Here is a 27,771-nt window from a genome sequence, read left to right on the forward strand (position 1 = left end):
AGGTCCAATTCGATAATTTTTAGGTTTTCAGTTTTTTTGTTATTTCATTTCTGCTGCATTCTACCAACAATTAGGGCGTTTAGTGAATCAGATATTGGTCCAACCCAATCTGGTCCAATATGAATCCATTACAGGTGGACCATGTGCATTCCAATCCAATCAATATTTTGGATTGGACAATTGATGTCTTATTGGAATGTCCAACCTGTTCACATTGGTTTTAAATCAGAATGCATCCAAGTCCATTGATACCACTACTCTTTATCTTCTGTCAATGGACCGGATATTGATTCAACCTAATCCAATCCAATATAAATCCACTATAAATGGACTAGATTCAATTCAATCCAATAAAATCTTTTGGCCATTAGGCCTGGACTGATCCAATTCAATGTCTTATTGGACCACCCAACCCATTCAAATTAGTTTTGATTCGGACAGGATTGATACAACCCAAGCTCAGTCCATTGACACCCCTACCAACAATCGAGTAACTTTAATCAATCCAAAAGGAATATAAATTAGATGCCCCAATTGAGAAGTAATGTGTATAATTAATTATTCATCATCTGAGCAGATTGTGCTGCAGAGGGCTTGGATATTCTTGATACCTTGTAAAAAATATAATGTAACCAGGGAGAAAGAAAAGATAGTTACCGCCAATGCCCCACTTTAGTTCAAAGGTGGGAAACTATGAATAGTGTCTTGGAGCCATTTACAATGGCGTTTGTCATTTAAAGATGTTAAGAGCATGACATCATTGTTTTATATTCTGTTTTATAGAAAGGGCAGCATGACATCAGTGCTTTATATTGTCTGTTTTATAGAAAGGGTGTAGCAAAAAGTAGTGGAGGTTTCAGCAACTGTCAGAAACTTCATGGGAGATTTTAGCAATTTACCTTTTTTTTTTTGGGTTATAGTAGCCTATAAAAGTCATAGGGTATAAAAAACCTCACCCTCTCTTTTCATGAAAGTTGAGATCATAGGTGGGACCCGTGGTCATAAAGTGGCATGATAACTAAAAAGCTATCATAATGTGGTTTACAATACATTCTCATAGCATCAAATCTACAGCCTCTTTTGATACAGAAGATCAAGTATTTTATTAGAATACATACTTTCATAGTGTAATGTATACTTACAAGATCATTAGATGATAATCATAGTAGTAGTATAATCAGTTATGATCAAAAGAACGAATTCCCAATCATCATACCGGCAGTCCCATGGACTGTAAAAATACCTACAGCTGCAGCAAACCATAATTATGTTCCATGCAGTAACCGGAAATTTTAAAAATTGCATAAAAGAATCAGATGGTATACCGCCTGATAACTAAAAAGCTGAATAGGAAAGTGCCATATAAACAATGAGTTGGCTTGCTTTTGATTTTAAGGGGGCAAGCTATTAGCGCTATACAAAAAATTCCTATCCACCCCAGATTTAGCCAAAAGATCCACAATTGAGTTCAGCTCCATTGGAATCCATCTAAAGCCGCAATGCAGAAAAGAGGTTATTTCTCAGATCTTGTTGAGGAAATGACCCAACCTCAAAGGGCCCTTTTTTGGGTGGGAGGCCCAATTAATAACATTTCTGGAGTCCCCCTCAATGAGAACAGAATTCAACTACAGAGATCTAACAGTTCTCAGAGTCTCAGACCCATCACCAAAGCTCTGATTTCAGCTACTGAAGCATCTATAGCACCAACTGGGCAATTGTAAGCGCAAACCACAGAACCCTCTCTGTTTAAAATAACTCCCCCGATGCCAGCCACCAGTGGTTGGTTGGGAGATGATCTACAGCTTCCATCAAACCTCAGTAAGAAATCCAGATCTGGTCTTGGAGTGCTGGAGTGTCCAGGCTGATTGTCAAAGTGGAAGGAATGCACAATCTCTAATAAATTTCTTTCAAGATTAGAATAGCTGAAACCTTTGAACTAATCAGAAGAGAAAAGTCGGGAGAAAATGGAAGAAAAGATTCTTTCTCTAATGACCTCCATCCTAGCAAACTTGATGTCAAAAATGTTCTTGTTACGTTCATCCCAGATACACCACATAATAGAATGAGTTAAGGCTCTCCAAAAGGTTTTACCTTTTGAACCCATATTTCAAGAAGGCCACTGATTAAAGAAGCTTGCCACGCTATTGGGAGGAGCCCAATAGTATCATATCAAGGAAGTATTGCCAAAGAGAACGAGCCACCTCACAATTAATTAGTAAGTGACTACTGACTAGTCGACTCACCATCCTTCATGCACATGACACAAATGTGGGGAGAGAGGTACTGAGATCCTAATATTCTTCTTTGTATCATGTCACAAGTGTTGATATGCTCCCAGACCACCTCCCAAATAAAAAAAAAAAAAAGAGACTTTGAGAGGTACTACACGAGGCCAAATTCTGTTGACAAAGAAGGCTCCGGGTCCCAGAAGTAAGGTGGGTGAGAAAGGATTTAGTGGAGAAAATGCTGTTGGGCGATAAAGACCAGGTATGTTTATCAGGGAGGTAAGAAGAGAGAAAGACTCCATTAATGAGAGAAGGGACAAGACTTCTTGGGCTTCAATGTCCGTCAGGGCTCTACGAAAGTTGAAATTACAGGACAAACCTTCGCTATCTCTAACTAGGACATCAGAAGCTAGAGTGTCTTTATCCAAGGTTAGGCTGAAAAGATTAGGATAGGTTACCAACAGAGATTGAGGACCCCACCAAGTATCAGCCCAAAATCTGATACATTTTCCAGTTCCAATCCTAAGTCTTGCTAAGGGGAAAAAAAGAGGAAAGACCTGCATAATACCTTTCCAAGGATTGGCTAGAGAAAATCTGTTTGTCACATTGTTTCTGTCCCACCTGTTATTATTCCTTCCGTATTTACTTCTTATTACTGAAGCCCAGAGACTATCTTGCTCCAAGGGGAATCACCATAGCCATTTCCCTAGAAGGGTGGCATTTCTTTCTACCAAATGACCAAGACCCAAACCTCCAACCCTCTTCGATTTGCATACAACCTTTTTTTTTTTTTTTTGAGAAAATTTAACCAGAATTTATTAAGAAAAAGAGGGGGAACAAGGGGAGATATACAAAGCAGGGGGAGAACCCCTACAAGTTACGAAGGAGGATGCTTGCCACTATACAAATGCTCCAAGTACACACCAAATTTAGCTAGGCCATCTGCAGTATGATTGTGTTCCCTAGGAATCAAAACTAAATTAACATTGAAACAATCCAAAGAATCCCAAGCTTCAGTCAGATAATGATTCAGTCTCCAAGGGCCCCCCTCTTTGTCCCTTAACCATTTTATCGTATTTGCTGAATCACCTGCAATGATCACATTCTGAATTCCCAAATTTTTATTATCCTGATTCCGGTGAAGCCATCACTTCAGCCTTTGTGGAGTCAGCCCAGCCGATTGGACCACTATAAGTCCAGCATAAATTGCCCCTTTCGTCCCTTACTGTACCTCCAATACCAGCAAGGCCAAGGTTACCTAAGGCACACCCGTCAAAATTAAGGGTTATCACTCCTTTACTGATGGGTACGGGATGCCTCAAGGATGTTTGCTGGGGATGAGGGAGAAACAGAAAGGGGTGAACATCTCTGATAAGATCATTGACTGAAAGTCCTTTGAACAGAGCTAAATTCACTGTCCAAAGGATGCAAAGGTAGGTAATATCTGAGATTAATTCCTCCAAGGTTCTGCTTTTATTGTCAAAGAGGTGGTTGTTTCTTTCATCCCAAACACCCCACAACACTGCATGTAGCACTGATTGCCAAAATACTTTACCCCTTTTGCTTAGCCCTGTTCCTTGCCATTGATTCAATATATGCTCCTCCTTTTCTCCCCCTCCCTCTCAAAGGAAATCACGCTGCAGCTTTTCAAGACTAGATCTCACTTTAGCTGGCATCTTAAAAACAGAAAGAAAATAACTGGCAAGCTGAGGAAAGAGGATTTGATGAGAATGAGTCTGCCTCCTTTTGAGAGGTAGTTCCTTATCCAAGAATTCAATCTTTTTTCGCAATTTTCAATTACAGGATCCCAGAAAGCAAGAAAAGAGGGGTTTCCCCCCAAAGGCAAGCCAAGATAGTGTAAAGGCCACTTCTCAACCTTGCACCCCAGAATTTCTTTAAAAGTAGTCATCTTTCTTAGGGTAACATGAATGCCTACAATGCTACTCTTAGCTAAGTTGGCTCTTAAGCCCGTAACAGCCTCAAAACAATTGAGAAATTTCTTCAAATTTCTGAAATACCTCACCTTCTAGAAAAAGAATTATGTCATTGGCATAGAATAAGTGGGAAATCTGAATCCTCTCTACCTACTGTTAAACCTTTTATTAAGTTGCTATTTGTGGCAAATTTACGCAGAAAATTTAGTAAATTTGCTACCAAAGTAAACAGAAGTAGGGAAAGAGGGCAACCTTGTCTCAGCCCTCTAGAAGTCTTAAATAAGCCTTGGGCCATTGATGAGGATTGAGAGCCAGGTAGATTGAACACAGCATTTCATCCATCTAATCCATTTATCCCCAAACCCTTGAAGTCTTAAGATATTCCAAAGACATTGCCAATTCACTCTGCCATATCCTTTTCTAGATCAACTTTGCAAACCACCCCCTCTTTTCTTTTTTGTTTTCTATCTGCTACTACTTCATTGGCAACCAGGATCCCATCCACAATTTGTCTACCTTTAATGAAAGCACTTTGAGAGAAGTCCACTACATCTCCAATTACTATATTCAGACGATTAGCGAAGGCTTTAGCCAGAATTTTATATAAGCTGCTGAGAAGGCTGATTGGTCTATAATCTTTAATCTCAATTGCACCAGCTTTTTTAGGAATCAGCTTAATGAAAGTGGAGTTATTGCTTCAATTTATCTTGGCAGATCTATGAAAGTCAGCAAATACCTCCACCGAATCAGACTTGATGATATCCCAGTACTCCTGATAAAAGATCGAAGAAAATCCATCAGGGCCAGGGGCCTTATCTTCATCAAGGCTAAAAACTGCCTCTTTAATCTCCTCTTCACTAAAGTCTCTCTCAAGCCAAGACTTTTTAGCTTCCGAGATCTTTGGATCAGTCCCTTCTGATAACGAAGGTCTCCATATTTTGTCCGATGAATAAAGCTTTTCAAAGAAATCTACCATTTCTTCCTTAATAATTTGGGGTTCCTCTGTCTCCCAGTCGTCCACCATCAGCTTAGAGATGAAATTCTTTCTGTTCCTACCATTAGCAAAGTTGTGAAAGAATCGGGTGTTACAATCTCCATCTTTTAACCAGTTCACACTGGCTCTTTGTCTCCATTTAACCTCCTCCCTCCACACTAATTGTTCTAGAACAGCTCGAATCTCATTTCTTCTATTCAAATCCTCTCTCTCTCTCTCTCTCTCTCTCTAATTGCCCATTACCCTCTTTGGCATCCAGATTTGTAATACCCGCTAACAACTTGTCTTTTTCTTCTGAAATCTTTTTGAATTTCAGCTTACTCCATTCCTTCAATTTCTTCTTGATATATTTTAACTTTTCCCCAAACCTCAAGCCTGCCCAACCTTCAGAATTACATTCTTCCCACCATCTGGTCACTTCATCTTTGAAGTCAGGATGAAAAATCCAAAATTTTTCAAACCTGAAAGGACTCTTAGCCACTTATAATTTTTCTGTATCCAAAATTACTGGCCAATGGTCTGAAGTACAGCGGTGTCTGGTTGTCTGAACCATCTTGGGGAAGTGATTCTCCCAATCAGAAGAGTAAAGAAATCTGTCCAACCTACTACAAATTGCTTCAGCTTGCAAATTCGACCAAGTATACCTGGCATTAGACAGGGAGGGGTCCACTAAAAAAAGATCTCTGATAAAATGGGAGAACCTTCGCATACTTGAAGTCAGCCGTCCTCCATTGGATTTCTCTAGGACAGATCTGCTGACATTAAAGTCACCTCCTACACACCAGGGGAGCTGACAATAAGATCCAACACTTTCCAGCTCATCCAATAAGTTCTCTATTAACCTAGGGGAGTTTGGAGCATAGAAACCTGTGAAGATCCAGGTGAAATCATCAGACTTATTAGTGAAGAGGATGGAAAGAGATTGATTGCCTCTGTCAACTTCCTGTACAGAAACTTGATTCTCATCCCAAATAATCACTAACCCACCCAATGCCCTGGAGGAGGCAATCGAAGCCCAACGTTTACCATTAACATTCCAAAAAGCCTTAATTAGCCTCCTATCAACAGACTCTTTTTTAGTTTCTTGCAGAACTACTATATACGGGTTTAGCTTCTTAAGAGTGCCTTTCACTAAAGCTCTTTTTTTTATTGGAAACAGTAACTTTCACTAAAGCTCTTTTACCATCTCCACCTAGTCCTCGCACATTCCAAGAGACAACCCTCATGGTTATCTGCCATAAAAATCCCTGCTGCCTTCTTTCTACCAGCCATACACTGAAATCCATTCTTCCATTTCAAATTGCTCTGAAGCTTCTTCAATTCTCTAACTGATCTAGGTTTTTAGAGAGTTGACATCCTCTACCAAAGAAATTCCCAAAACCTTTGCTACCTTATCTGTATCCATTTCTGAACCATCCTTGCCATTAACTTTATCACCCTCCAAAGTCTGCACTCTGGACTTCCTATAATGGCATCAATGTAGAAGAGGGAGGAACAATACCAGGAGGGCCAGAACATGTGACAAGATTGGGGAGACTGCCAGAAGACAAGTCACAAGGCATGCATTCAAGAGGAGAAAATAAAGCAAAGTGACTAGGGGGACAGGGGAGATGGTACCTGGGTGTTGAGATTGGAGGTTCAGAGAAGAACTGGGTTCTTGGGGGACAGTTCCTGCCTTGACGGTCAAAGAAGGTGGCTCATTCATCTTACTTCTGGTGCTTGCTGAAACATCTGAGTACAGCTCTTTGATTCTGTAGCTTCCGGAAAGGTTGGCTTCAACTTCCATTCTGTAAGGCTCTGATGAGTCATTGGAGTCGGATGACAAAGAACCTTGTGGTGCTCATCATACTCTAAAGGGGGTGCTTCAGCCGAAACACCTAGGGGGTACAGAGGGGTAGTGGGAGAATCTTCACTCCCCGGGTATGTCCCCCCAACTGTTCCAGGCTAGCAAATCTGTTGTGAGAGACTCTATTCCCGATCTTCCAAGTAGCCGCTTGAGTAGAACCAGAGAGCTGTAGGATTTGAGGTAGCATGGGTTTTTGAGTAGAAGGAATCTTTGAATAACTTGTCTTCTCCTTCTCATTTAACCTCTTTCCACCAAAGGGCTAGAATTCAAACTGGGGTGTTCTTCAGCATCTTTGAGAGTGCCAATTGCCTGGGCCAAAGAAGGCCGAGTTCCTGAGCTTTGGTGACTTTTGCGTTCGATTCTGAGTTGACTCAGTCGTCTTCCCCACTGAAATTGTTATGTGCCTTAGGAGGCATAGTGTAGGCTCTAATACCATCTGTTATGTGCCTTAGGAGAACTCACCCCTAAAAGCTAGCTGTTAGAGGGAGGGAACCCAGACATATATACACCCCACAATGGCATCCCATACTACCGATGTGGAACTAATGAATCGTAACAGAAATTCTAATGCTAAACCAGATATTTCTCTCATGAATAGGGATCAATCTAGGCACTAAGCAGGCTTTTCATGCTCTGACTCGAATCCTCACACAAGACAAATCCTTCAAGGACCTAGTATTTCTATGAATAAGTTTGAGTCCCACAGAGGTTACTGATAAGTTCAAAGATTGGCCAAGACCACAAGTGGAATGGAAGACTCCAGATTTCTAACCAGCCATCAAAGTTTGGGTCTTCTTCTTGGGTATTCACCAATGGCTACCATCTTGAGATAAGACCTTCTTACTACAAATAATTAGGGATCCAAGGTGGAGCCACTCCGGAAGCTGGGAATCAGAGTTTGCAAAGCCAACAGCAAAGTTTTCTGCAAAGGGTTTGAGAGGAAGGTTGGAGACATGGATTGTTGATACTTGGTATTTGGCTGAAATTTTAAAACTTTTTGGCTGAAATTCACTTGATTGTTAAGAAAGTTGATCTCCCCTTCCTTGTAATTAATTTTGTTTCATTTTAATGAAAAGCTGTTGTTATTGATAAAAAAAAAAAAAAAATCACTTGATTGTTGATACTTGGTATTTGGTGATTATGCAATGGTGTATTGGATGTGTACATGAATTTTCTCTCCTCATCTTTGTGTTGCTCATACAATGAAAGTCTAAAGCAAATTTTTGAGCATTTGGTTACGTGAGATCAAGTAATGTCAATTCAGAACTTGGTTACATTATTCCTAATCAACATATAGGAAGGTTGACTTTAATTAATGGTTAAGAAGGATCTGGTTTTAGTTGGCAGTTGTGCTTTGGTGATTTAACCAAACTCAAAGGATGTCTAGCATGCCACCTTGGTTAGACAATGGATTTGAAGGGGTCAAGTAGGTGGTTTGTTGTAAATTGGAATTCCATGCCATTACATATTGTGCATATGTCATGTAGCCAATCTCAGCCTTGAAATGTTCACTAACTTTTCTGTCCTTTTGTATTGGCAGTTTTATGCCCATTCATACATGGGATATGTGTTCTCTAAATTTGTGAATCACTTAATTGGAGTGTCAATAGAGTTTAGTGATGTTTCAAGTACCATAAGTTGTATATTGACTATATAACTGGAGTGGTGGCTTTATCTTAGTTCCTAGTTCATAATTTCATTATAACAGTATACACTGTAGAATTGCCAAATTTTATCTATATTTATATGTTTTCTCTACTAACTTGCAGAATTTTTCTGGCCTGAAATGCAGTGCACAGAAAAAAGTGAGGGGGGATAAACTATTGAACTTTTTTCATTTTTTTCCTTGTTTATTTATTCTGTATAAGATTTCGTATACCATATATATAAGCAAAAGAAGTTGATACAAATTTCTACAATAATGTATGAAGGCATTCAATTATAATCATATATAATATAAGATTCTGTATACCATATGTATGAAGGCATTCGGCCAATATACATGGTTCAGAGATTCAGAGGTCTAGAAAACTTGAGGAATTTGGAAAAATTAAAAATCATTAGTTATAGGTTAGTGTTGATTGATCAACTTAGAAGTGAGCAAATGGTATTTACTAGGTTTACAATTTATTTTCACTATCTTTTATCATTAGGATTTCATTTGTGATCCTATTGGTGCTTGAGATATTTGGGCCTCTCTTATGACCAAAACATTTGATATCTGGTCCCTTAGTTGCATATCCGATGAACTATGCTCTGGTAATATAAAATATTATTTTTTATTTTTATATTGCACTTGTCCTGTATTAAGGGATTATTTGTTTTGTTTTTTACTTCATATCCAGAATCCACAGAGTTTTTGAATTTTCTATTGTAATTTCTTTCTTTGGCTTTCTGATTGTCAATTCCCCATTTATCTTGTGAATACAAATCCACTCAATTATTCTTCATTCTGTACTATCCCCTGCAATCTCTCCTAAATCTTGTCAAAGTCACTTTCTTTATTCTGTACATCCATCATAACAATACCATGAAACTTTCAGGAAAAAATATGTTCAAGTTATGTTTTTCATACAACCAATCCTCCTAAATTTTCTGAATAGGAATGTAATAACAAAAAAAAAAAAAAAAAAGAAACAAATCCCAACTCACTGTGCAATTTTGGTAACTAATCCTCCAATTTCTTCGTCGTGTTCTTCTTCCCATATATCAAACCAGTTTCCTGGCAAAAACCATCTAAATTTCACTTAATTTTAAAAAAAAAGAAAAGGTAAAACAAAGAAAACCTAATGTTTTCACATAAGAACCAACCTTTTTTATCAAAGAAAACAATGAAATTACCTGGGGATCAGGGATAGGTTTTCTTTTCTCTACGTAACGATAACGATCCGAAGCTGCAGCTAGAGCTGCCCTTTCCTGAAGTCCAAAGGAAGATGCGAAAATTGTAAAGGCCACATGGAACACAAGAAGAAGAAGAAGAAGAAGAAGAAGAAGAAGAAGAAGAAGAAGAACCTCTTGTTCTCTCTTAAGGTCTTGCGAGGGTTTGACCCAGAGAAAATATGCTAACGTTCCCGCGACAACCCATGCAGCAAGATTACTTCCTCCTGTCAGACCTCCCATCGAGTTCCCAACGAAGGATCTCACATTTCCCACCGTTCTTCTCCAACCGCTCCCCATTGCGGCGAAACTCACTCAGAACGGAATTCTTTCTACGATTTTGTTCTATGACTATTCTCACCGAGTAAAGTCTGTAATTTTGTGTTTACTTTTTATCTTTTGTCAGTTCGAATTTGGGAAGAGATTGGTGGGGAGAGTTTAACGAATATAATCTAATCTGAAGTCTTAAACTGGCGGTGTGTGCGAGTCTGGGAGTTGGGAGCAAGAGCCAAACATAGGGGCCGTTTGACAAGTCTATTTTTAAAGATTAAAATGAGTTTTTGCATAAAAATCTTAATAGTTTAAAGATTGTTTGATTAAGATTTTGTTTGTATGTATTTTCACATGAAAATGATTAAAAAAAAAGGTAAAAAGCTTCATTTAGAGTTTCTTGAAAATAGTCAGAAATGGATTTTTCGTGTCTTTTCAGGGCTATGCCTTTTGACGATTAGATCTTTTCTCAACCAAACGGGAAAATACCAAAACGCGAGTTGTCAAGCTTCTAAAAAGTTGATAGCCTGTGCAAAAAGATGCACCAAATGGGGCCTATAGTCTAACTGTGTTGTAATTGGGTATAGGGGTGCAACTTGGGTGGGCCTAGCTTGAGCCCAAACCAACCCAGCCTGAAATTTTATATGGATTGGGCTTGGATTTTCGGTCCCCGAGTTGGGTTTGGGGCAAAGAAGTTGTTTTTTTCTAGGGGGGGGGGGTCAATTCTGGGCCTAGCCCATAATAGCTCGAACGACTCAGGTTCATTAACCAACCTGAATTCGGCCCATGCTTGAGACCAACCTAAGTGCATCAAATTATAGAGCAGGTTGGGCTCGAACTTAGAAGACCGAGTTTGACCTCAAACTTAAGCCTTAAGTCCAAATTTTAGGATCGGGCCTGAGTTCACCATAACCCCGACCCAACCTACCCAACTTGCACCCCTAGATGGGTGAACTTGGAAAGAGTTGGACAATGACACATGATATCCATCAAAATTCATGGGAATTGTTATTCGTCAAACCTTCATAATTCGTGGGAATTGTTATTTATCAAACCTCATGGCCAAATAGTACGCCAAGCATTTAAACATTTCAGTCGATTGACACATGTTATTATTAGTACATGTAAACTACCTAATTTAAGGGAAAATTCATTATTAGTACCTTGTACTTTGGGCCTAGTGTCATTTTGTTCCCTTGAACTAAGTGATATTTCAATGGTTTACCATTAACCAGCCATTAAGTGACATTTGAAAAGATATAAATGCCCTTGGAATGCTATCTAATTTTCTTTATCAATCATCTAAACATTGACAAAAAATGAATAGTCTAAAATCATTTTGTCTTCTATTCAAGAAAATTGAAGTCACCACATGATTAATAAAAAAAAATTAGATAACACTCGAAGGGCATTTATGTCTTTTCAAATACCACTTAACGTTTAATTAACAACAAGTATTGGATTGGTAGATTTTGAAAGTTTGAATGCTGAATTATCACGTTTTAAAATTTGAGAAATAAAATGAAACTAGGCCCGAAGTACAGGAGACTAATCGAGAATTTCCCCTAATTTAATTAATTAGCAAATTAACCAATTTACTAATATATCAGCAACTGCAAATAATTAAGTAGCCTGACAATCCATTGACATATATGTGGGTGTTTTGCACCAATCCGGTTCGTGAGATTTCTTGAATAGAACTTAGAAGATCATATTCCTTTGTAATGGAAGGATCCAAAAAAACAACCATATATTCCTCGCATTGGTAATAATGATTTATCATGTCATTTATTCATGCAAAAGTAAAGAAAATTTGTATTATTTAAGAAAAATAATGTCAAAATTGCCTTGTTAATGAGTTACTTTTACACTTCCAACAACAATTGTGGCAATTTTTTTTGTTCTCATCTTCTCAAATCTGCAAATGAATACTGGCTATAAAATAAGTAAATTTCTATAACATATTTATTATAATTAAAAAGCTTCAATATTCTTAATAGTATGTATAATAACAATGAGATGTACATCTACTTGATAATAATCGACCAAGTTTAGAAGTCAAGTCTAGCCAAATAAATTAGAAGTTGCATGGCCGAACCCCCTTTTGTCAAGTGGCATTTGTCTTTAAATGGGAGGGGAATAAATTCAATTCCTTTTTTAATAATCCTTTAAATCAGATCATAAATTGATTATTAAAATCTTATGGGTCCCCCAAATTAAATGCTTGATTCCCAATCAGATCTGAATTGGCCAAGCTTCTTCACTATAAAAGGGGATGGGAGTCTTCTTGTTCGGAGGGTCTTTCTCCCATTCGGCTCCCCCTTCTTCAACCATTAATTTTGTCTCCAATCGCTTCCATTCGTCTCCCAACACTTCCATTGCTTTTGAAAAAGGAGAGGAAACAGGTTACATTAAGATCAAGGAAGAAAGAAGAAAGACTCCAATTCTTCAACTGCTGAAGTATCGAAATTGTTACAACTTCATACCACATCAACCCGTGAAATCCCGATCTTCAAATTCCTGTGATCCAAAAGACTTTTGTCAATTCTACAAGCGATGACATTGCTTTCAACTGTTCGCGTTTTAATCATTGTTTGAGCGTGAGTAAATTTTTGTTCACACAAGGTTGGGTGTTTCTTGCTTTTCATAATTGCAAGCTCTAGTTGTGGTTTCGGATTTCATCCAAGACAAGAGAATCAGAGAATTTTTTTTGCCAAGAAAAAGAAAAAGAGAGTTTGTATCCCACTTAAATTTCTGTAAAAAAAATCCTTTAAATTTATTCGCATTAATTTTTGTGCTCCAACAATACCCTTTTGCAAGGGTAGTAGAAAGAGTTGTTGAGTGAAGATGGAGGAAGATGAAAAACGATGGTTAGGGCTTTTTTTCAAACTGGGCTTATGTTTTGTGGAGAAACGATTGAAAAATCCGTACTCTCACCGTCTCACGTGTTAATATAGCACACATGTTTGTAACTTTAATAGAGGCGTAGCAAGAATCATCTCCACCAAGAATCCATCCATGTTAGAAGTGAATTTTTTCATGGCCAAAAAAAACTTATGATTCTATTATGGATAGAATCTATTTTGGAGAACTAACTCAATCAAATGGCATTCCCATCCGAAGAATTGTCAGAATCGATTCTCCGAATGGATACTGGTGTGGTTTAACTTGGCCCAGTCCACTAACATCTGCTAACGTCAGTGACAGTAGGAGAAAATCCTGTTGCCTTTTACGAAGCCAATTACATAATTATCTGGCGTACTGCTAGGGTCTATAGCTTGACCTCGTACGGCTCTCATCTGAGGCGTTCATCTTCACCTACCACCAGTATGCTCAAGTATAAATAAAGAGGTAATTGCCCCTTAAAAGGGGCGAGAATGGAGTAACTCACACATCATGCACTCATTTACTTATTGCACCTACGTTATCTACCTAGCATTAATTCAGGGAGATCTGGTGCATCTGAGGACTCTCTTCAGGAGCACTTTTGTACTGCCCCCTGCTTCACACCTCATATTAACTTGAGCGTCGGAGCCTCCGCCTCGGATATCCACCCCGAGGTCTCTGACACTCCTTGTCTTGCAGCGCCTCAGGTCACCAGGGACCTTGCCTCAACTAGCAATCCTTGCCTACCATAGTCCTTGGAAGGAGTACTTTGCCTCATTTTGTTGTCTTTAACTTCAGTCAACCTTTCCTTAGGCTTCGAGGTCTTCGGCTAATGCACGGAAATTGAAGTGAATTTACCTTGTTGCTCTAACATGCACGGCAACAGATACCAAATAGGGCTTCATAGTCTAAATTCTCCTAATTTCTTTTTTTTTTTGGTAAAAATTCCCCTCATTTCTTAAGATACCATCAAAACAAGTTTTTACACGAGAATGGCATTGTAACACAATGTGTGTTAGAAGCAATTTTTGTTATGGGCCTTCGTTTGGAGATTTTCATAGAGGTTATTAAATTAAAACATATTTTTCTACATGTATGTATTTATATATAATAAGAAGTATATTTTTCTTATTTCCAATTTAATTATTCTCTGACCTCATGGGGTAACCAAAAGCCCTCAATATTTTTGTCCTCTTGGTTTAAGGTTTGAATTTCATTTCGCCCTTTCTAATGTGCAGTTTGCTATCGTAGCTTACAACCGAAGTAAATTGAAAGGACTTCAACCAAAAAAAAATTAAGTGGGGAGAGAGGGAGAGAACCAGTTATACAATAAGTTGGGATCACCGGCCTCCTGTGTGTGATCTCGTCTTTGCCAATTTGTTTCTCATAAGAAAAAACTCCTAGTTTCTATCTAAAAAAAGAAAGAAAAAACTTATAGGTTGATATCAAATAGTCTTGGCATTTATTATTTTAACGACTTATCTATTAAAAACTCAGTATTCATATGTGCATTTTAATTTTAATTTTTAAGCACAAAAAAGGAAAAAAAGCCCTTAAAATAAGGAATGCCGAATGCTACATTAATCCCATAATTAAAATTAAAAAAAAAAAAAAAAAAGCAGAAACAACATAAACGTCAGATCACATGAAAACTTGAAACATTCATTTAAATCTCATTTGAGATGGTTTTTTCCCGACTTGCTAATTTCCAGAGTTGATAGTTCATACAGGGTAAACAAAATACTAAAAGTGATAACAGAAGATAAGAGTCATAAAAAACAGAGATGGGCCACAACAAGATACACAAGTGAGTCAGACCAAAGGTTACATGCTCTTCACGCTGACTAGTGGCAGAGGAGGTTGGGAAAAACTAACCTAACCTAAATACACAGCCATCTACATAGTTAACCGCCGCCCCCCCCACCCCACCCACCCACCCACCCACCCAAAGGCTCAAACTCTCTTTGCATAATTGCAAACTTTCCAGCCATGAAGAAGTGCAATTTCACATGGTTTGAGAGTTACAGTTCAATAAAAGAGTACAAAACATGTTTGCTGGCTCCTCACTCTATCTCTCTCGTTTTCTTCTTCTTACCCCACCTTCACCTTGTCATTTTTCTCTCTCTCAGCTTCATTGAAGTTTTATTTCTAATTTTTATTTTGTTTTAAAGTTGTTGCTGGGGGTTCTGTTATCTGAAGGAAGGCCCTCTCTATCTTTTGCCTGGCTTTAAGAAACAACTTTGGAGACATCCTTGCTCGATCTATTGTATTTCATGTGGCTCTTCACAAGCTGCCCTGCTGCAAGGGCAGACATGAGTGAAAGCTCCCCTGCAAGTACGGAGCCAGCTACAATGGTGGCCAAGAGCCTTGAATTTGATCCTGGTGATTCTTTGCTCGCGCCCTTTACGCCAAGTAGGTTCAGACAAGCTGACTGAGACGCAAGCTGGGTTCCCCCACCAACCGTACCCACCTGCAACAATACACCAAAATATTCATTCATTCTAGAAGTCCCAAGGATAACGACACCAGGGGAGCGGGTCTGCAAAAATGAATTGCATCAGGGGCACCGACTCATTCACCGTAAATGCTTCGTTTGTGAAAGTAAACTGGCCAGAAAAAATTTCCAGGATGAAAAATATCCATTAACTATACTTTTCTGTCAAAGAAGCGGAAACACAACAAACACAGCCTAGGTTGAGATCAAGTTGTTACAATTGAGAAAGCTTCAAAAAAACTTTCATCTCCTATCTTATGGTTGTTGTGAAGCCGTCAATCAAGATTGAAATAGTTACAGTAGAGGAGAATCAATAGAGGGGTTAATTAGTTACCTCAATGGATGGCATGGACACAGAGATGTGCAGGTCCTTTCCATCATTAACAGCTTCCATCATGGTGATGCAGTGAGAACTCTCCACATTCTGCGCGGGATCTTGGCCAGTCGCTATGAAGATGGCAGAAACGATGTTGCTTGCGTGGGCGTTAAAACCACCAAGTGCACCGGCCACTGCCGACCCAGTAAGATTTTTGAGCATGTTAAGCTCAACAAGCGCAGAGACACTGGTCTTCAGCACCTTCCTCACCACTTCGTCCTTAATGATAGCCTCACATACTACAGACTTGCCTCTCCCTTCAATCCAGTTCACAGCAGCTGGCTTTTTGTCTGAGCAGAAATTTCCTGTTAAATTGCCAGACATGGAACAAACAAAAATCAATTCAAATTGCCAAACAAACTAGAATAGAAAAAGATCATCAACTCAGAAATCACAACCAGAAATATGTTCTTTTTGACAACGAAATTAACTGACATAATTCAAAAGATCTACTGAAAAGGGTTTTAACTGATATGTTTAAGTGGAGGAAAAAGAGAAACAAAACGAGGAAGTTGTTAAGAAAAAACATGCAATAAGATCACGAAGGAAAACAAAAATTATAGTGGATACTAAATTACTAATGCAGAACGACAAGTGGTGGGGCAAGGCAGGAATAAGGAACTAACCAGAGATGCCGATGATGTCCATGTCGGGGAAATCGTTCTGGAGGAAATCCAGGACGTTCTGTACACCTTTGGAGACCATGTTCATCCCCATAGCGTCGCCAGTACTGCAACTAAATCTCATATAGAGATTCTTTCCGGCTATTGCACATTGGATGCCTTGCAGCCTCGCAAATCTACTCGATCTGCAACCAAAATAATATATATATATATATATATATATATACCAGATATAATACACGCTGAGCATAAGAATCGTTTCTAACTAGATATAATATACACACGCTGAACATGATAATCTCCAAGTTACAAGTTGAAACGCATGACAACGTAAACACCAAGTTGGTTAGCGGAAATCTGACGTAAAGCACCCCATCAACATCCAAACAATGTAAAAAAGAAAATGACAGCATAGTCAAAATACAAGAAAAATAATGACAATTCTTGAAAAATCACATTTTTTACAAAAATGAAGAGTAAAGATCGACGAAATGCACCAAACTTCCGAATGGAAAAATGGAAATTGAAAAGGTATTGGGGAAAAAATGGAACTTACTTGTTAAAGACAAGCGCCAATGTATCGAAATTGGTCGGATCCTCCACGAAGAACTTCAATTCTGCAGCTCTCTTGGCCGTATCAAACCTCACGACCGGCGCCCTAGTCATCACGTCTCTCATTAACACACTCGTCGCCCCACCAGAGGCATAAATCGCCTTACAACCCCTGTTGGTACTTGCCACCAAGCACCCTTCGGTGGTGGCCATCGGCACAACGAACTCCCTTCCATCAAGCAACAATGGCCCAGCAATTCCCACTGGAATCTGGACGTACCCAACAGGCATCTCACAGCATTGGCCCAAAATAGAATCGTAGTCGAAACCCTCCAAAGGTAAACCAGCAAGAGAACTCCCCGTCATTCTTTGCAGGGCCTCACGGCGGATTGCCGCGGCACGCTTGCAATCTCCTAACTTGGATTCGAGCGAGTACGAGGGAATGGTACCGGCGACAACGGATTTGATGATGTCCTCATCTTCTTCCGCCGAAGGGGTGACGAGGGGGACGGTATGCACCATCTTGGGAGGAAGAACAGCAGGGGGAGACGGAGGAAGTGGGGATTTGTGAGGAGGGATGGGAGGACATTGACCAACGACGCCGGAAGCGCATGGACCACATCGACGGTCATCTTCGATGAGGAACTGTTCATGTTCGTTCTCATCGTCGACGTCCCAGGCATCGTGGGACGCACGGGTGATGAAGGATTGGACAAAATCGATGCCGAAGAAGCCGAGGAGGTAAATGAAGGAAGCAATGAGAGAGACAATAGCGGCGATCTCGGATAGAGTCACGACGTGGAGAGGGGTAGACGTCCGGATCTTGTCACGCCAACGGTGGAGGAGGAAGTAGGCGACGGAGAAGAAGAGAGTGAAGAAGATGCCGTTGGTGAGGTAAAGAGGGAGAGGGAGGGCATCTGAGGCCTGTGGGTGTGGGGTCGGGGGAGCAGCATGATCAACGGCCTTCGAATGCTTGTGATGCTGCTGCTGCTGCTGTCGATGGGGCCCGCTGGGTGCAGTGATGGCCGGACGTGGGGGTTTAGTATGCCTCCGGCGAACGTCCATTTGAATTCCAACAGAGAGAGAGAGAGAGAGAGAGGAAGACGGGAGTATTGTTGTATAGGAGTGCTTTACTCCTATCCTTCTATAGAGGGGTTATAAGGGCGCGCGAGATGAGAGGGCCACACGTACAGCGTGCATCAAGGCTTAGGAAAACCCATACAAGAAGGCTCTATCTATCGCATCAAGACACGAACTTCTACTAAACTTAAACGTTCTCTTCTCACGTGCGTAAGTAGAAGTATAAAACTGTGGTCAGTCTGTGGAGGTTTTTTGTTTTAGAAGAGAAAGCATGTGTTTGATTCCGTTTATATGCATTGAATAAGCGTTTGTATTTTATTTGTTTGTAAAATCGAGAAATGCAATAATTATAATTTTTATTATAATTATGTGCCATTAAATTTTACGTGAAAAAATGCTTAACCGTTTATAAAAATTTTAAAAAAGAAATTCCACGTGCAGTTAGTATGCACATAAACCAAATAAATTCTATACATATAAAGGAATAAGAGAGAGAGAAAATGCTGAAGTAATGCCTATTTGACACCTTCAATAAACGTTTATTGAATAAATATAAACAGAATCAAACATCCTAAAAGAGACGAGATCCATGACAAAATCTATGATTTACTTCCTAAAGAGAAAATCTATGATACAGAAAAGGATGATTGATCAATTGTTTTTTTCTTTAATATGGTATCTTTTTTCTACTTTCTCGTCGTGGTTGGTTGGCTGAAATCCTACAATATCTTACAAATCATAATTGATTAAATAGCAGATAATTTACAATAAATAGTAAATGCAACGTGTCTGGTTAATGGAAAATTAGATTGTATATCTTATCACTATCTCATGTACTCTTTTCACCTCTTTCTTCTTTGTTTTTTTAATAACAGGGCCCCATGCGATGTACCGGTCCTGTTAGGCAAATTTGATGTAGAAATATCCTCATTACATTTTTAATGGAGCCATTCAATCCAAGTCATGCATTATATTTTGGGAGAATGGCCGTTCAGCCCAAGTTCAGAATTTGTACGTTCAAAATACTGTTGGGTAGGTGTCAGCTCGGGATTTATGTTAATGTATGGATGGGCGTTGGTGCATAAAGTAAGGGTATTTGAGATTTTAAATGTTTATAAATCTGCACTAGGATTTAGAAATATGCATTAGGTTTGTTTGTACTTTTCTATTATATTTTTGAGTTATATTTAATTTTCTATTTATAATATAAATTATATTTTTAGTGAAAGTGATTAATCTCGAATAAAGATGTAAATGAATCAAGTTAAATGATAAATTCGATTTTAATTCACTCCTAAATGGTTAGGGTCTGGCTTATGGCTTATTAACGATGTAGGGCCAAGTTAGAGTTTTGATTATTTGACCCAAATTAGGTATAGATCTGACTAATTAACTTAGCCCATCAGGGCATAATACCCCTGCATATATAAAGGGTATATTCTTTTAGTTTGGTCTGGACTTATAACCTCTAACCTTTTAAAGCTTATGATTTCTTTCAATATTTGCTTTAACCCAAATAGGGTGTAGGGTTAAGTTAGAGTTTCGATTATTTAATTCAAATCAAATTTATGTTTGGCTAACCCTAGCCATTATGTCATAATACCCCTACATATATAAAGGGTACTCTTTTATTTATTTTTCTTTAACTTTAAATTAATGGCTCTTGAGTTTTCAAAATGTATCACAAAAAATACAATTAAAAGTCTAGAGGATAGGAGGGCTGGGTTAGGGTTGAGTAAAACCCATTTTGTAGTCTTTTAATATACATGGTGTTTGGCACCAAAGCATTTCACAAGTGGGCCCCAATTCACAAGTGTTTTGTTTTCATCTATTTATTTATTTTTGAAAAACACAAAAAATGAGATATAAGTTTACTAAGCATTTTAAGTTATTTGGTTTAATATTATAATATATTTATAATGATAACTATGTGACATCTTAAAAAATATAGTCAGCCATGTCACTAAGACTATTTAGGATCATCAAGACAATTCAAGAAATGTCAAATTGATATTTCAAGAAACCCCTCCTTTCCTGAATCCTGAAGCTACTCATTGCAAAATTATTTCTTTTTTCTTGAGAAACAACATTGCCAAATGCGATTTTCTTGTCGATTCCGTGTAATTTATGGTGTGGTGCATATGATACATCAATAGAAACGGTATGTCGGTATACTTGTGAAATGCTCTAGTGTCAAAAACACACTTAGTGTTATTGATTCAAAAGTTTGTCAAAATTCTACTTAATGATGGTTTCGTAGATACACCTTAATTGATAAGTCCAATTTTCTTTTTTTCTTTTACTTTTCTAACCTAGCTTGTCGTAGTGGTCTTCTACTTTATTTTTACAATTAAATTATTTTTCTCTAAAATTTCACTTGATTTCTTATAATCAAATTATTCTCTCTTAAATTTTAAATTTTCATCCTCATTTGTTATTAGTAGTATGTACACTTCCAACGACTTTTAATTTTATTATTTAATTAATTATAACATCACATGTTGACACTTTTAACTTACCACCCACAACCCAACCCATTTAAGTTGATATAATGGGCAACCAAACCCGCTAGGCAAATTGATCAAGCCTGGGTGGGTTGAATGGGTTCAACGGTTTTGAACCCCAGCCCTCAACATGGAGGAACAATAATTTAGGGGCCAGTCCTATCTCACCCTCGTGAAAGGGTATTCTTCATCTGTCCACGGGCACACCCACTTCATAAAGGGATAAATAGATTGCACTCCACCTCAGAAAAACTGAAATTATACTCCCCTCTTAGTCTACTAGTAGCCCCCCCCCCCTATAAAATGCATCTTATCCATAGATTTGGCATTGATCCACAGTCAGTATTCACCACACTTGTAGAATGGAGCTAAGATTTCTAGAGGTGGACTGAACAGTAAAGACCCCCTTCATAAATGGGTATCCAAAATTACCACCCCTAACCAGGTTAATATGGCCAACCCAAATTTTTAGTGAAGTTGTAAAGAGGTTATTCCCTCCCCAATGATCTTATTTGCTAGGCTCTTGCCGGTAAGATCACTTTATTACATACTAGTCATGACTTATGTGATGTACAAGGTTTATTAAAGTTAGTTTGTTTGGGGTGGAAAATAGAACTGGGGTAAATTTTACATAAGATATCGGTGTAAAATTCCATTTTAAATTTTATTTACATCGATAATTAATGTAATAAATACATCTAAATTATCAATGTAAAAGATAACCACTCTTTCTTCTTCTCTCTCTCTCTTCTCCTTCTCTCTTCTTCTTCCTCCTTTTTTCTCTTTCCGTCACTGCTGCTACAACCAGTTGCAGCGGTAGATCTGAACCCACCTCCCATCTGTCTCTCTTTCGTTCTCTCTCTCTCTTTTCCTCCTCATTTTTCTTCTTCTTCTTCCTCTGCTTCCCTCCTCCTCTGTTGGGATTTTTCATCCGGTTTTCGCCCTTTGTTTTGGTGTCTCATCAAATCCAACGTTGCTGGGTACATCTGGTGAGCCAGCAATTCCAAAACGGATGCTCAAATCCGGAGATGTCAATGAAAATCCCAATAGTAAGCAACCTGGAAAACAAAGGTCCAAATAAACAAATGTTTAGAAAGAAAACACAGATAGAAATGTAAGTTCTGATCGTTTCTCACAAGAAGACTGGAAAGATCGCAATCGAATCGAGTGCAAAGAAATGAGACTGGATGTAAGAGAATATGAGCATAGTGTTCGCTTTTTCTGCTTTATTTGTCGAAGACTGGATGTAAGAGAACAAGTTTCGGAAGTTGAATCAAGTCCAGAAAAACACTTTTTCTACAACTCAGGTTTTCCCTCTTTTTTCTAACCTAGGAACAAAAGAAACACTTTTGTCGACTTCTCAAAGTTCAGACTTCTGAGTTCTGAGTCGTCTCATCTTTGAGAGGAGAGAGAGTTGGGACTTAGAGGGGTGGAGATTTACATTATGGGTATTCTCCAAACACAGACAAAAGTCTAACGTTACTTTACTTTTACACGGATCATCCAAATGTAGTAGTGTAAATGGGTATAAAAGTCGGTTCAAGTTCTACACTCAAAAAATTTGACAGTTGTTAAACTCCTCGGTGCAATTTTATATTTACACCACAAACAAACACAACCTAAGTGAAATTGAAGCAAAATGACTTTTATGACATTCTCAATTGAGCTAAGCAAGTCTAAATCCAATTCAATCATTTTTTTTATGTCTAACTGGTCTTATGACATTACTAATTAGTCAATAAACAAAATAAATAAATTATAATTATAGTATAATTTAATGAATATTTAAATTTAAAAATAAAAGGCAAGATGAACCAATAGGGATGAGCATGGGTTGATTCGACTCTGATTTTAAGTTTTTGGAACCAGAACCTACCTTGTCAAAATTGGATCCTGTGGCCCGTAGGGTCTGTTCTAGGGTTTACCTATAAAATCTTTTCTTTCTTTACATTCTCCAAAAAAATGGAATATGTTTTTTAAAATTTTGATTTTCAATAATAATAATAATAATAATAAATTATATCAATTTTATTAATTAAATTGAATAATTTAATTTATAAATTATCATTATATATGTATATATATATATATATTTCAGGAAGCACTTACATTTGGGTAATCTTCGGCCCAAGTCAGAACGAGTCTGATGATCTCCTAAAGTAAGGGTTTTGAGCTGCACACTAATAATCAATGAGAATTCATGGAGATTCAGAGGGAGTGGTTATGACATTTGATTGGACGTACTAGGCTTTTCATTTGGCGAGCACAGCCAATGAACCAATTACTTCTCCATGCATGCATACATCGCCCATTTATTTAGACCGATGACCACCTTGGAGTCTTATACATCAAACCTCTTTGGCTATTAAACTCTAGTATGCATCTTTAACACCTTACTTTGTAAAACCTTCCTCGATCATGGGGCTAATCTCTTTTTGTTCTTACAATTATGAAATCAGATTGAGTCGCATGCAAGTATGGATCGACTGAGTGGTAAGGAATGACCCACAACCACAACCTATATATATATATATATATATATATATATATATATATATATATATATATGGATCGAGCGAATCAATTGTTCTGAAACAAAAGGAGTACTACTGTAACGTAGCTATCCAAGTTTGGTAATTAACTGGGAAACAACCACACAACACAAATTTTGGTTTAGAATTGAATGTCATAGATCCGGGATTTTTGTTCCAAGTCAGCATTCTTCTCCTTTTCCCTTATTTCCTTAAACCTTTCTCCTTTCTTCCTTACCCCTTCCCAGCCCTTCTATGTAGCCACGTGGCAACTCTTTCTTCTTTACTAGAAGATTGGCTTCCATCAGGGCAAACCTATGCCCACACCATTCTAACAGTCTTTCCCAATCTTGTATTGGGGATATCTCCCCATGAAATAAAGCATATAAGTACGAAGATATTCTCAATACAAGGTAGTAAAGGCTGCTCGAATAGGCTTTGCCCTAATTGAAGCCGAACTCCTTTACAAGAGTCCCACTCTCTCTCTCTCTCTCTCTCTCTTATGTTTCTAAACACTTAGCAAATCCCTCCTAAAATTTCTCCTAAGATATCTCTCCCACCTAAAATTCCTCCTAATAACATACCTCTTAATCGAGAACGAATCAGCCCCCCACAACGTCCCACACCACATCCCCGTTATGTATTGAGAACATCTCCCGATGATGACATCATCATTCTTGGTATTATCATTGGGAGATGTTCCCAATACATGGCGGGGATGTGGTGTGGGACGTTATGGGGGGCTGATTTGAACTCCTCTTAATCTATTCTATATACCCAATCTAGCCAAGTGGCACCACTATCCCTTATTTTCTCCAAAATTATCTCTAATTCCTATTTATCCTCTCCCCCACTTTTCATCTATGTATATTTAAAGAAAGTTTGAATTAAAATGTTTAGTAATTATTTAAATATTATAACAAAATTATGTAATAACTTTAATATATTTATTAAAAACAAAAAATAATTATAATAGATTTAATAATGTTTAGATTATTAACAATATACATTATAATTTTATGGATTAAAAATTTAATAACTTTCAAATAAATAAAATTTAAGTAATAAAAAAGTTTGAATATTTTATTGTATTTATTTTTCAATTATTGTATTTTTTGTAATTTTATTATTTATTATATTTTTGTTATAAATTTGTATTCAATAATTGTGTATTTTTGCTATAAACTATCAATAGTTATCGGAGATTAAAGTATTGTTATGTATTTGAGATTTAACTATTAATTTAGTTGAAATTATTAATGTTCACAAGTCAGTTCGGTTGTATATCGTTTGGCCAACTAAATTGACTTGGTCGGGTTGGGGAGTTGGTAACCCAAAACCGATCGACCATTAGTGAAAACTAGCCAATTCGAGTTGTATCAATTTAGGTTGGTTTTCGGTTTGGTTGGTCAATTCAAAAGATTTAAACTAAAAAAAAAATTAAATTTAAAAAATTGTAGTAGTACTATTCAAAAAATAAATTAAAAAAATAAAATTACAATATAAAATATTTTAGACTAAAAAATATGGGAATTTCTCACTTTCCCATATTAGAAAAATTATATTTAAAATATAAAATATTTATATATCTATGGTCTGGTCGGTTCGGTTTTGGTCAATTTACAAATGGCCAAATCAAAATTGATCCAAGCTAATCGAGTTAGAAAATTACTAAACCAAAGCCGATTGGAAATATTAGAAAGCTAACCAACTCGGGTCGAGTTGGATCAAGTTGGCCAATTTCATCGATTTGATGAACAACCCTATCTGAAATTAATTATCATTATTTTTGTATTGAAAAAAAATATTAAAATTACTATATAAAATATAAATAAGTATTAATTCTTTAAAAAATTACAATATAAAACAATTGTGTGCTCTTATATGTTTCTATTGCTTAATTTTTGCTTAACAAAGCCCATGCATCACACGAGTCCCCGCTAGTAGATGCATTGTTTTAGATGCATTCTTCACCTAAACTATCTATGTAGCTAATTTTAAATGGACCACCCATGCAACATTATAATTAAACAAGAACTAGGAATGACCCCATACTAAGTCGAGCCACTAATCTGAACTATTTCAAAATTTTAAATTATTTATATTAGACAATTATGTTAGGTTTTTTATTTGATTTAAGAGACTTACCATGTTTTATCTAGATGATGACCCATACTAAGTAAGGGGCAACTACACTATCATTTAGTTTGAAATTTGCTATTTAACTATAAAAAATTAAATTAGAAAAAATAATATGGGTCTTACATCTTTGTAATTGACAATCTATTCTGACATATTTTGTTTGAAAATCACTATTAATTTATGTTGTTTTTAATACGATTTAAGAGATTAAATTAGGTCTTATTTGTAAACAGTAACCCCGCTTTAATTGGTATTTACTATTTATCTTTAAAAGCTAAATTAAGTTATGCTTCCAAAAAAGGTTAAATCAAGTTTGCAATTAATAAACTATCTAAAAGAATGGAACTCACACCATTAGAAGTCTTTATAATTAATAATTTTTTATTTGAATTAAGAATGGGATCCACTTCATTTTGTCTGAGACTGACTGTTTATCTGCTATATCTGATTTGGGTTCCTTAGTTAATTTTAAAGAAATTAAATCACGTTTGTTTTGTAATTGATTTATAACATACTACATTAAATTTGTTAGTGAATTAAGCTTCTCTAGCCAAAAAATAGCTATGTTAATTAAACTGAAAATGTTACAAAGCTAATTGGATTTAATTAATGTTCATTAAGTAAACTTAATTAAATAAGTTTAGTCGTTGAATTTAACTAATTATAAGCTAAGTTATCTTATTGATCTAAATTATTTATTATAATTTAATAATTTTAGTATTTTAGTAACTATTTAATCATTTTATATTGTTGAATTAATTTTTGCCCTTTAAATCCATTTTAATTGTTATTTCTCATTAGCATTTTTTATTTTAACAATTTTTATTCAATTAACTTTTACTTTTAAATATTTTATGTTTTTTATTATTTAAACATTTTGCTATTTATTTAATCACCTAGTATTTAATTAATCATTTTGAAATTTGTAAACCCATTCATTTAACTAGTTTTTAATCATTCTATGTTTTTCTAATAATTTCCTATTATTTAATGAAATAACAATTTTTAGATTAGTTAATTAATAATATAATAATTATCTTTCCTAGTACATATTTAGAATAAAAAAATAAAAATGAAATTCAAAGAAATTATTTACAAAAAAAAAAAAGAGAAAAAAAGGCAAATGTATAGGAGAGGTCGAACAGAGTTATTTCGTAGGATGCTGAGTCAAAAAGGAAAAGTAAATGAGGTAGAGGTCGCTTGCTTTCTCTCTCTCCCTCTCTCTTCATGAATAGAGGAGAATGAGATGGAAGCCATTTCATAACAGTTCCTTCGATATATATAGAAACTGACATAATCGTTAGAAATATTTACTTGAAATAATAGAAAGTTAATCTAAATGAAATCCATAGTGGCCATAAGAGTTGCGAGGCTCATATGCAGGTTTGTTGATTGAGAAAATGATTGATGGATAACAAAATGACAAAGCTCAATGAAGAACCTATACCTACAGTTAATGAGAAGAATAAACAAACAATACAAGGAGAATGGCCACTATGGAGGAAGAATAAACAAACAATGGAAAATAAAACAAAATGACAATCCTTATGAGTTATGAGAATGGCCATGCCGAGTGTATATGGAGGAAGAAGAAAACAGAAAGTTGTAACGATGCATGAAAAATAAAATCTTCCGAATCGAGATGTATTGGATGAGTTAACGAAAAAATTGGAATGTTGATGTACACGTTTAGACATGTATTCTCAAAAATAAAAAATAAAAAAAACCAAACAATTTGACAAATTAGAATAACTACCAAGAAGCCAGTGTATGTGGCTGGCTATGAGACATTTGTAAACCAGCTCACTTTTATGTATGAAAATTTGATTCCCAACATTTGTTTTAATTGTTTAGTCATTTTTATGAATTTTATTTTTATATACTTAATATTTTAAATCATTTTTAAGTTAAATTAATTGTTTAATCATTTCTTTTGAAATGATTGTTTTTGAATAAAATTTAGTAGGGGTGTTCAAATTCGGTTGATAAATCAAAAACCGAATCAAACCAAACCATATAAGCTAATTTGGTTCGGTTAATTAGGGTATTGGTTCAGTTCGTTTTTTATTTTCTAAAAAAAAAAAATCAGTTTTCAGTTTTGGTTCGGTTTGACTGAGATTTTCAACCAAACCGAATTAGTTGTTGTATTTAATTAAGTATATTAAATATATAATATTCTATTCAATACTTTATACTCATTAATTAATAATTATTATATTTTCTAATAGGCAATGGTCAATTCACATCTCTCAACTGTGCCTTGGGCGGTTGGGTCTATTTCAACTTTTAATTAATAATAGTTAATTAAATAGTCTAGAGACTCTAAACAACTATAGTATTAAAATCTGGACTAATTATTAATTATTCATTGTTTGTGAAGAATGAGTGTAGTTGATTTAATAATTAGTCATTTAACTGTTAATTAAATGACTGTAGT

The 27,771-nt window shown here is 36.5% G+C and overlaps 2 protein-coding genes and 1 long non-coding RNA gene across 3 annotated transcripts; all 3 read right to left on the minus strand.

Annotated features, from left to right (window-relative positions):
- Positions 1-1,078: 1,078 nt before the first annotated feature.
- On the minus strand, positions 1,079-10,335 carry LOC148849697 (subtilisin-like protease). Its single transcript, XM_088945325.1, has 4 exons — positions 10,012-10,335; positions 9,841-9,915; positions 9,652-9,721; positions 1,079-1,249 (listed from the first exon to the last, which is right to left on the minus strand). The coding sequence occupies exons 1-3, from the start codon at positions 10,174-10,176 to the stop codon at positions 9,668-9,670; spliced, it is 294 nt and encodes a 97-aa protein (XP_088801451.1). The 5' UTR covers positions 10,177-10,335; the 3' UTR covers positions 1,079-1,249; positions 9,652-9,667.
- A 4,338-nt stretch (positions 10,336-14,673) lies between these two features.
- Positions 14,674-18,513, minus strand: LOC148849698 (3-hydroxy-3-methylglutaryl-coenzyme A reductase 1-like). The gene is made up of 4 exons (XM_088942829.1): positions 17,082-18,513; positions 16,529-16,710; positions 15,861-16,207; positions 14,674-15,502 (listed from the first exon to the last, which is right to left on the minus strand). Exons 1-4 carry the CDS (start codon positions 18,140-18,142, stop codon positions 15,260-15,262), a joined length of 1,833 nt encoding a protein of 610 aa, XP_088798955.1. The 5' UTR covers positions 18,143-18,513; the 3' UTR covers positions 14,674-15,259.
- A 2,787-nt stretch (positions 18,514-21,300) lies between these two features.
- LOC148849699 (uncharacterized) lies at positions 21,301-22,102 on the minus strand. Its single transcript, XR_016098728.1, has 2 exons — positions 21,798-22,102; positions 21,301-21,719 (listed from the first exon to the last, which is right to left on the minus strand). It is a non-coding gene; the product is annotated as an uncharacterized LOC148849699 (long non-coding RNA).
- Positions 22,103-27,771: the final 5,669 nt, after the last annotated feature.

The sequence above is a fragment of the Nelumbo lutea genome, chromosome 5 (genome assembly GCF_056320005.1).
Source record: "Nelumbo lutea isolate HS-2025 chromosome 5, American lotus-T2T, whole genome shotgun sequence".
Classification (NCBI taxonomy): Eukaryota; Viridiplantae; Streptophyta; class Magnoliopsida; order Proteales; family Nelumbonaceae; genus Nelumbo; species Nelumbo lutea.

Excerpts from the sequence above, each read along its gene's own strand:
- LOC148849697 (XM_088945325.1), bottom strand. The coding sequence starts at position 10,176 with ATGGGGAGCGGTTGGAGAAGAACGGTGGGAAATGTGAGATCCTTCGTT. Across the intron at positions 9,916-10,011 it reads ACCTTAAGAGAGAACAAGAG|GAAAGGGCAGCTCTAGCTGC; the intron begins GTTCTTCTTCTT and ends TTTGGACTTCAG. Across the intron at positions 9,722-9,840 it reads AACCTATCCCTGATCCCCAG|GAAACTGGTTTGATATATGG; the intron begins GTAATTTCATTG and ends GGTTTTTGCCAG.
- LOC148849698 (XM_088942829.1), bottom strand. The coding sequence starts at position 18,142 with ATGGACGTTCGCCGGAGGCATACTAAACCCCCACGTCCGGCCATCACT. Across the intron at positions 16,711-17,081 it reads TTGGCGCTTGTCTTTAACAA|ATCGAGTAGATTTGCGAGGC; the intron begins GTAAGTTCCATT and ends TTTTGGTTGCAG. Across the intron at positions 16,208-16,528 it reads GGACATCATCGGCATCTCTG|GAAATTTCTGCTCAGACAAA; the intron begins GTTAGTTCCTTA and ends GCAATTTAACAG.